Consider the following 10,075-nt stretch of genomic DNA (forward strand, 5'->3'; position numbering starts at 1 on the left):
CCCCTCCTCGGGGTCCCGTCTGTGACTCAGGGGCAAAACTGGGGGATCTGGGAAGCCGCCTGCAAGGCCCAGCTAGGGGCTCCTGGGCCAGCCCTGAATGATAGGGGTTCCCCAGCCAGCGGGCGCTCTGTGGGCGTGGGGGCCCCTGTGGGCTCGGCTCTCTCCCTACCTTTCTCCTCTCTCCCCACAGCGGCGTCCATCTTCTCCCTGAAGGAGATCCAGCTCCAGAAGGACCCGGGCTACCGGGGCCTGGCCTTCCAGCAGCCAGGTAGGGGCTCATGCCTCCCCCACCCCCTCCCCTAATTAGGGGAGACCAGGGCAGGCTGCTCCTCCCTCTTGAAGAACAGAGTGAGGAATAAGCATGCCCCCCTCCCCAACATTGGCCTCCTTGGGGGGGGGGGGGGGGGGGGCCCATGGGGAGCAGGGAAGGAGCTGGATTCCCTATCTCCTGCCCAGGCTTCCTCCCTCCAGTGTGTCCCTTGTCAGCCCCCAGCCCAGACACAACGCTGCACCTGACAGAGCCCTGAGGAAGGGGCACGCTCTCTGGGCTACATTCTGTTTGCAAACCCTGAATTCTCCCGCCTCCATTCCGGGGGAACCATACCTTGTCTCTAGAACAGCTGAAGGCCTCAGATGTGACAAGTGCGTTATTTCGTATAATCCTAAAACACCCCTTGCAGTTGGTACCTTTTGTGTGTGTGTGTGTGTGTGTGTATTTTAAGTAACCTCTACACCCAGTGTGGGGCTCAGACTCACGACCCCAAGATCAAGCATCACAGGCTCTCCCGACGGAGCCAGCCAGGTGCCCTGAAATAGGTACTATCCAGGCTCCCCATTTCGTAATCAATGGATCTGAGGCACAGGGGAGTTAGGTCACAATCTCACACAGCTGGTAAGTAACCGAGTTGGGATTTGAACCCAGGACCTACTGGCTTCCGGGAGCAGAATAGCCCTGGAAGATGCCCTTTGCTCCTGGTCCCCGGGACACCCTGCTGTCCAGCCTCCTCTCTGCAGCCCCATCCCTTCCCCTCTGTTCTCCAGGCCGAGGGAAGAGCCGGCGGCAGAGCATCTTCTGAGCCGCGCCCACCCTGCTGCGGCCCCAGGACCCCCAGGGACGAGAGGTCACAGCGAGCACAAGGGCACAACGGCGGGCAGGATGGGGCCTGTGTGGCCCTGGGAGGACTGAGGAACAAGGGCTAATGGCTGGCCCAGAAGACCTCTTGGCAGCCCTGCTGGCCACGGCTGTTTCCTCTTCCTGCTTCCCACAAGCCTCCCCTGTGGCCTTCACCTCGACACCAACCCCTCTGTCGTCAGCCCTGGAGCTGGGCTTGAGCTCCTTTCCTGGGGGGAGATGAGGAGGTGGGGAGTGGGGGGACCGCAGACCCTTTCTCACCCTGAGGTGCTTGGGCACCAGCGTGGGACCCACACAGACGGGAGAATCCAGGCGCCAGGCTGAGCACTGTGCCCCGAACGTGGGTACCCCCGTACCTCCCCGCCAGGGGCTGCCTGCCCACACGTCACTCACTTGCTTCCCCTCTGAGAGCAGGAAGCTCGGGCCACCTTGTCTAGGAGCCTGGAATCCTGGGTGCCCATGTGTGTGCCAAAGCCCACCCCCCACCCGAAGGGCAGGTGTCCCTAGAGCAGCAGAGAAGAGGAGCCCAGCCCTACTTCTCCACATCCTCACCCTGTCCCCATTTCCTTCTCCTGGCCAGAGGCCCCATCTGCTGCTGGATGCCCAGCTGAGTCCAGAGGTGGCTGGTCCCACCAGCTGCACTCCGCCACCTCAGCTGGCTCCCGCCCATCTCCCCATTCTGAACAGGATTGCCTTAAATTGGCAGGTGGTAGAGCACTCACTGCCCTTGGAGCTCTAACCCAAGCTCCTACCTGTCCACCCTTTCCCGAAAGTGGCTCCTGCTTATCATGCCTGGGTCCTGATAAGCCAGCCCTGGGCCGAGGTCCGGGGGACGACAACCAGATAGGCAGGGTCACCTCGATGCTGGTGCCAGGCCAGCCTCAGCTCCTTGGGGCTCTCACAGCCTCCCCTATTCCCTCCTTCCCGGCCCCTAGGACCCGGTCCATGCTCCACCCTATCCTGGCACCAGCCTCCCCATGCCCCCGGGCTCCCAGAGGGCAGGGTGTAAATGCCTCAGTCTAAGGTGGAGGGAGGTGGGATAGGACGCACAGGCTTTGATCCCGCCCTAGGGGGCTGGGAGTCAGAGGGCCTGCAGCCCCGAAGAAGGCTCCCCCTCACCACCCCTTCCGAGCACGCCTGTTGTATCCCCAAGGTCTCGACACTTGGCTGAATCTCCAATGGCAAGGCCAAGGGGAGGCCAGGCCTGGCTTCTCTACGCAAGCCCCCTGCCCAGCCCAACCCCTCAGCCTGAGGAGCAGTCCTGGAGGGTCTTGGCCTCCCCACGAGTCCCTCCCCTCCTCCCTGCACTGTACTGTGAATGTCCCGTGACTCAGCACAAAGACAGATAATATATTTAATTCATGTTGTACAGAAAAGCTGATTTTGACGGATCGATGCCAAAGAGGGAGGATGGAAGGCCCTTCTCCAGGCCTCATGAGTGTGGGTGGGGCCTGCTTGTATATGTATATATTTAAAGCAGACAGAGAGTTTGGTTCGCGTGCATCTCTGAACCCACCCTGGGCATGGGAGGGGTGCCCTGCACCCTTCCTGCCATATTCCGGATGTTGCTGCCTCCAGAGCCGGAAGTCAGCTCTGGGCCTTGTGGGGAGGAGCTGAGGCGGCCTTCGCCCAGGGACGGGGCCTGAGGGGTGGGTCTGGCCAGGAGAGCACAGAGGGAGCCCCGGGGAGGGGTCTAGGAGCCGGCTGCTGGGGCTGCCCCTCTCGCTCCCCCAACCCAACGGCTCCCTGACCTCTTGGGAGGGAAGGAGAGGCGGTTTAAGAGAGGGTTGACATGGGGGATGGCCAAGGCCAGGGCACAGAAGGAGGGTGCACATGTCACTAATCCAATCCAGCAGCAATTTCTACAAACTTTGAATCCACCTTCTGTTGCCCAGACCGCCTCTTATCTTGAGGGCACACAGCCTCCTTTGTCTCTCCCAAAGCTCTCCACATCCTGCTCTGCTCTCCAGTTCGGTGTCCAGGTTTGCTTTCCCAAGAGCACTGTGAGAATGCCACGCCCCAAACGATACCTCCTGACCCTACCTGTCCAGCAGCCTTGGTCCCCGCTGGCCTTTCCCTTCACCACACCCACTTGGCCTTGGGGGAGGGGGGGGGCATTTGTGGTTTGCAAGAGCCCGCAGCTGCCTGACAAAAGATCCTAATCAGTGATGGCTGCAGGGCTGGGGGTGGGGCCTGGGGCTGGCTCTCCCCTGCCCCACCCTTGCCTTCCTGTGGGTTCCCGTTGTCCTGCCCCTACTGTATGGTCCGGTGGTCAGGGCTGACGTCCCACAGGCCACCACTGCCTTCGCCCTACCGGGCCGCCTGGGCCGGCTAAGTGGTAGGCCAGACCTCCTTCTTTTCTTCCTTGAAGCAACTCAGCCCCTGCGGCCCATCTTTCCACCTCCATCTGCTCAGACCCCTCCTTCCCGTCGCGACGCTCCACAGCATTCCACCACCTTCGGTCTCCAGAGCAAATCATCAGCACCATGCATTGGACACAGACTGGTTGGTCCTGTGCTGGGCGCCAGGACACCCAGATGCATGTGTCAGCCTTCACCTTCCAGGAGCTCAGGCCTACAGGCAGAGAGGGCCTTCCTTTACCCAGATTTTGGTCAAGTACCCATTGTGTGCCAGGCACTGTGTTGGGCCCTGAGGATGGGGCAGTGAATAAACCAGCAACGTCCCTGCTGTCATAGAGCTTAGAGAGACGGTCACCCAAATAACCACAAGGCACATCAAGGGGTCAGCAGTGTGATAAAGGAAAATCAAGCAGGGTCAGGGGAGATGTGATGGCCTGGGGTGGAGGCTCTCAAGATCAGGGGGGAGCAGTGACTTGTGAGGGGGAGCCATGTGGACCCCCAAGGACAGAGCATTCCAGCAAAGGCCCTGAAGGGCGTGTGTGTGTGTGTGTGTGTGCGTGCGTGCGTGTGTGTGTGTGTGTGTGTGTGTGTGAGCAAGGAGGAGGCAGGCTGGGGCACCGAGGCCCAGCGGGCTGGTGAGGTCGCCGGGGAACACGGAGGAAGCAAGGATGCCCCGCTCCAGCTCAGATCCATTCGCTCAGATCTGCTGGTGGGGGGGCCAGGCATCCGCAGTTTTGAAAAAGGTCCCCAGATGACCCTAATGTGTAGCCAGGGTTGTGAATCACTCTTGTGGGGCATGAAGGAGTGAAGCTCTGGGTTTCATTGTGAAATGGGAAGTCACGGATCTCTGTTTTCCGAGGCTCAGGGAGGCCCCTTGAGGAGGGTGCTGTGAGAGGGGGAGGGGAGGGACACCCCCACCCTACAGGCCCAAGGAGGGAGCCCAGAGCAAAAGGAGGAGGGAGGAGCCTCTTTCCCGCGGGTGCTGTGAGGTGGGGGCTGCCATCACATTTCCCGGGTGAAGCGGCTGAGGCTTTGGGGTGAGCCTGGCCACACTGAGAGTAAGCGGGCTGGTCAGAATTTGAACCCAGGTGTGCCCAGCGGCGCAGCACCACGCTCTGGGCTACACCACGTGCCTCCCAGGTAGATGTGGGCGGCTAGCACGGAGGCTTCCCCTCACTCGTCAGCATGGAGGATACACTTCTGGGGTCCTGGGCACTGGGAGCGGCACCCTTGCCCTCCGGCCACCTGCAAGCATGGGTGACCAGAGGCAGCAGAGGGTTAGCCGACAGTCACTGTCCCCTCGACCCCACCACGCACCCCCTGCCATCCCCCAGCTCCTCCTCCGGACCCCGTGGACCTCCCACCATCCACCAGCTGAAAGGGCAGCGTAGGACCCCGGCGAGTCCTGCTCCTGTGCTCTGGCGTGCTTTCTGGTGCTCGGAGCTGGGCTCCAGGGAGGGTCCCGCCCTCCTCGGACACCTCCCCATCAGCCCCTTCTCCTCTCCCTCCCTCCCTTCTTCGGACCTCTCTCTGCCCTTTTCCCTCTACCACCCCCTCTTCCTGCCCCTGCCCTCCTTCCTCTTCCTGGTGGGGGGGGGGGGACTTATACCTGGGGAGCGGCCATCAGCCCTGGCCTCCTCCCTCAGGAACAAGATTCTGCAGCCTCCCCGAGCCTCCAACCCCTGAGAAGTTCTCTGGGTGCCAAGTGTCATCCTGTCTCTCGCCCTCATGGGTTTTCTGGCGAGGCCAACACAGGCATGGGGCGCCGTGGCCGCGGCTGCGTGGGCAGGCAGGGTTCAGCCGGAGCGTGGCACGTGCGTGGCTCTGCCCTCCGGGCTGCAGTCAGCGCTCCTCCCTGCTTGGAGCTTCCAGCCTCATCTTCCTGACTCCTCCCTCCCTCATTCCTTACTCATCTGAGGGCTCCTGCCTCTGTGCCAGGCTGTTTCCAGTACCCGGGATACAAACTTGACCCTGACTTAGACCCTACTTGGGGGAGCTCAGAGTCAGTTAGGATGTGGTCTTGGCTTCCTCTCATGAGATCTCAGTTACTTGGGGGAAGGGGAGTTGTCTTTTAGTCCTTTTAGAATTTACCGAGATCTTTTCTTTTTTCTTTTACATTTCAGAGACAACAAAACCTTTTTATGCCATCCACCTTTTCCCTGGAGGAGGAGTCCACTGGGCCCTGGGTTCTCGAGGAGGAGTCTCGCACACCCAGGGCTCCAAAACACATGGACCTGGATTCAAATCCCACCTCTGCTGCTTGCAAGCTGGGTCACCTTGGGCATGTTCCTTAACCTCTCTGTGTCTCAGTTTCCTTCTCTGTAAAACAGAGATAGCAGCAACACCCTTTTTCTCAGGATTGCGGGGATTCATGCAAGGGGTTGGGCACCGAGTGCTCGTTAAACGGTAGGATGGATGCACTGCACACACACAGCCCCTTCTCTGAGAGGAGGAATTCCAGCTCCCTCCTTCCCCCAGGGATCCCAGTCCTGGCATTAAAACTGGGCACTTTTTCTTTTCTTGCTTTCTTGACCCTTGATAAGATCTCAGTCATTAGTAAGAATGTATTAAGCACATTGTACCTAAAAGATTTTGCAAGACTTTTAGAAGATGACCTCAACCAGCGTTTTGTCTCCATGGAGATTTAAATGTAGCTGGGGAAGTCATCATGGAAGAGAGTCTACAATAAAAGCATTGCGTCAAAGGTGTCACTCAAAACGGGTCAGCTGCCTTGGGAGGTAGTGAGTGCTCTGTCTCTAGAAACACTGGGGCAGACGCCGGGGCGGCACCCACTGGGAGTCCCAGGCACATGCCCTGTCTCTGCTAAGTCTGAGAAGCTTACAGAGGAAGGTGCCATCTTGGGGTCGGCCGGATCCGTACCTGGTCTGACTGTATTCTATGGGGCTCCCCTTTGCCGGGCGGGGCAGCAAGGGATGGCCCACAGGTGAGAAGCATTGCTCAGAGTAGCTGAGGAAAACGTGGCCCACGGTGCTTGGAATCCCTCCTATCAGAGAGGGGGCTGTGTGTGTGCAGTGCATCCATCCTATCGTGGCCCACAAACCCCCTTCCCCCCTGGATTCCAGGAGGCTGGGCCACCCTCCCAGTGACGTCACTCACTCTACCTCAAGACTACCTTGGCCTTTCAAGACCAGGGAGTGACTCTGGGGTGTGGGTAATGAACAAACCTGGGATTCCAGGAGCTGGAGCTGATGAGTGGGAGCATTGCCTTGGAAAGAGGGGGTGGGCCCAGGGGTTCGGGGCCAGTACCATTTCCTGCCGTGGGCACCTGCCTTGAGAGGTTATCCTCAGTTACCTGTGATTGTGCACCTCTGGCCAAGAGTTCAACTTGGTAATGGAGTTGACTGCCCCGCTCCACCCTACGAGGCAATGGGGAAGGCTGGGGTGGACGAGCAATGGAGCAGTGCGGTGTGGAGGTCAACAGCCTGGCTGCCTCCACTTGGATCCTGCTCCATCACTTCTGGTTGTGGGACCACATCACGTGGCTGCTCCGGGCCTCAGTTTCCCCATCTGTAAAATAGGCTGATCGTAGGATTAATGTGGAGATGAATGAGTTAACACATGGAAAGCACTCAGAATGTAGTGGCCACATAGAAAGCTCCACGTAAGTGTTGCATAAGCATTAGCCTTGTTATCTGTCTCTCAGAATGGCGACAGGCATCCTCGTCCCTCTGTTTTCACTGAGACTGCTGTGACCAGAGGTCAGAGGTTTCTCACTAGAGGGAGGAACGGTTGTGTGGGGGGCACAGGAATGAATAAAACCCCTTCTGTCCGTGGGGAACACCCGTCCTCCCAAACTGCCATCAGAGTTTGAGAACTCCCATGTCCCTTATCCTAACACATCTCTGTGTTACGCAAAGTGCTGTAAGCTTAACAAACTACCTAAATTTAAAAAATACTTTTAACAGACAGTTATTAAAAATCTCCTTGGGGGCGCCTGGGTGGCTCAGTTGGTTAAGCGACTGCCTTCGGCTCAGGTCATGATCCTGGAGTCCCGGGATCGAGTCCCGCATCGGGCTCCCTGCTCTGCAGGGAGCCTGCTTCTCCCTCTGCCTTTCTCTCTCGCTCTGTCTCTCATGAATAAAAAAAAAAAAAAAAATCTTAAAAAAAAAAAAAAATCTCCTTGGCCCAACCAAGCAAGTCTGTGAAACACTAAAGATTTGGAAATAAGTAAAGTGCTCTCTCCTCAAGGAACTCATTTGGTCAGGGAAAGATAAGGCGATTGCATAAATTACAATAATGGCTTCGAAGTGGGCTTGGTTATCCGCACCTCATATATGCCCCTGTGATAAGCCCAGAGGCCTTGCCCCTGTCAGCCTCCCTGCCCTCCCCTTCCTCAGCCTCTGCAGTACCCGTGAGTTTTGCAAGCCTCATAGAGTTGCACCTGCACCCCTCAGTTCAGCTTGTGGTGGTGAATAAAAATGAATTAACATAAAAATGAAACACCTGATATATCAGGAAACTGCTGGAATCCCCTCTTCCCCAGTTCCTCCTTCCCTTCCTGGCAGCAGGGAGCCCCCCCACCCCATGCTACTCCTGCCTTGAGCTCAGACTTCTTTAGGCTTAAGTGCCCATTTACAGTCACAAGGTAAAGCCAGTCTTGTTTCTAGGTGTTTCCAGAACCTACTCCCTCCGCCCCCGCCCCCAGGATGCTCAGAGGAACGTGGCCCTGGGTGCAGAGGGGCTCCAACAAGCCATCGACTGTCCTACTGTCATCTCCCCCTCAAGGCTCCCAAGCCCTTTGTACCCCAGCTCTGACCCTCCCAAGGGCAAGGTTCCCAAGCCCTTTGTATCCCTTTGTACCCTAGCTCTGACCCTCCTTCTCTGGCTTGTATCTGACCATCCACGGCATGCTCTGCACTCTCACTGCTGCAGGGCCAAGGACCCACCTTGCCCTGAGGCGCTTCCTCCCTCAAGCCTTTGCACCCCCAGAGTGCATCTGTCCCTGTTCCCTCTGTCTGGACTTCTTCCACCTCCTCAGTAGCTCCAGCTCAGTCAGACTCACTGGGCCTTGGGCAGGTGCCTTCCCCTTGCTGGGACTCAGTGCCCCAGTCCCTATCATGAAGGGGGGCCCCAAGTGCCCTGGAGCATCCTCCCTGCTCCAGATTTTCACTTTAGTGTTTTGTAAGAGTCATTTCCCTCTCCCCTCCTTTCAAGCTTGCCTCAAACTCTCCTCTTCCAGGAAGCCTTCCTTAATCAACTCCTTGAACACTTTCCATGTGCTCAGTTTTGGTGGCGCCCGGTTGGGCTATACCCATGCTGATGCCAGGACTTAGGGGGTTTCAGCCCCTCATAAGCTCTGTCGCCCGAAAGGTCGCCCAAATACACACAACCTGAGTCAAAACGGAGCTTAGTATGGAAATGTGACCTCTAGGTAAGCCCTCCAACAACCCCCACCTCCAACCAATCCTACCCCCAAGCCCAACTATCTAGAAAGTCTAACAACCTGTAATCTTTTTTTTTTTTTTTTAAGATTTTATTCATTTGAGAGAAAGAAAGCATGCACGAGAGGGGAGGGGCAGAGGAAGAGGGAGAAGCAGGCTCTCCTCAGAGCAGGGAGCCCGACGCGGGGCTCGATGCCAGGACCCTGGGACCATGACCTGAGCCGAAGGCAGACACTCAACGCCTGAGCCACCCAGGCGCCCCTCACAGCCTGTATTCAGTACTCGGTTCCCAGCGTCTGTCAGGTCTCTTTCCAGGGTTCAGAGCCTCAACTCCCCGGGGGGTCTTCAGTGTGATCTCCCCCAGGTGTGGCACCCCACTCCAGCTGCTTTGTTAAGGGCATGACACCAGTTGGTGACCAAGTAATCCCTTGGCAACGATGGTGGTGCTTTCATGCCCAGAAGCCCATTTTGCTCTGACAACATCCTGTGAGGTAGACAGGGTAGGCCCGATGACCCCGTTCCGTAGATGTGGAAACTGAGGCCCTAGAGGTTTAACACCTTGCACACATGGTTAGTTAAATGACAGAGCAAGGCCTCTCACCAGGTACGCCCACCTGCCTCACTGCCCTCTGAACTGCTTTGTTTGCCAGCCAGGATTTTAATTCATTCCAGCGTGGAGCTGTTGAGCCCTTGGCTCCTAACACTGGCAAGAGAGCCAGAATAAGCAGATTTGACCTCTAATCTGACTCGCCCAGCTGGTTCAGAATGCAGCCACTCCTCACCTTCCCTCGTCCACAGCTGCTCTGGGCCCCCTCTCTGCACCCCTCCTTCTCCTCCCCCGGCCCTCCCACTAGCTCTGGGAGCCCTGGGGTGGGCGTGGGTGGGGTCCCAGGAGGATGTGAGCCTAAGGACAGGCGGGATGTTTTCCCTACTCCACATTGTTCGGCCCGTGCCCATTGTGTGGGCCGAGAGCTGGACGTCACCAAGTCGCCTGGCAGGCTTTCAGCAGAGCTGGGGAATATTTCCGGAGGGAACTGACCCATTAGGAATGACTGAAGCTTCTCAAAAGCCTTGGCATTTCTTTGGATCAGCCAGACTGGGGGAGCTGAGGCAAGGAAGACTAGATGACTCCCTGCTCCTGGCCCACCTGCCGTTTGCCAAGAGGGCTTTGTCCCACAGAG

General features: G+C 57.8%; 1 protein-coding gene and 1 long non-coding RNA gene across 2 annotated transcripts in view; one reads left to right on the forward strand and one right to left on the reverse strand.

Moving 5' to 3' along the window:
• The window catches only part of LOC145722351 (uncharacterized), an 11,348-nt gene extending 11,026 nt beyond the window's left edge, over nt 1-322 (reverse strand). The window contains exon 1 of the long non-coding RNA XR_014146559.1: nt 170-322. This is a non-coding gene — a long non-coding RNA (uncharacterized LOC145722351). The remainder of the gene's footprint in view (nt 1-169) is intronic.
• CDK18 (cyclin dependent kinase 18) overlaps nt 1-2,508 on the forward strand; it is a 24,841-nt gene extending 22,333 nt beyond the window's left edge. Inside the window, exons 14-15 of the mRNA XM_081825102.1 lie at nt 92-268; nt 1,042-2,508. Of these exons, the coding sequence (XP_081681228.1) occupies nt 92-268; nt 1,042-1,076 (212 nt within the window). The 3' untranslated portion in view covers nt 1,077-2,508. The remainder of the gene's footprint in view (nt 1-91; nt 269-1,041) is intronic.
• The last annotated feature ends 7,567 nt before the right edge of the window (nt 2,509-10,075 follow it).

This window comes from Leptonychotes weddellii, chromosome 6 (assembly GCF_054177405.1).
Source record: "Leptonychotes weddellii isolate Sample4059 chromosome 6, ASM5417740v2, whole genome shotgun sequence".
NCBI classification, from domain to species: domain Eukaryota; kingdom Metazoa; phylum Chordata; class Mammalia; order Carnivora; family Phocidae; genus Leptonychotes; species Leptonychotes weddellii.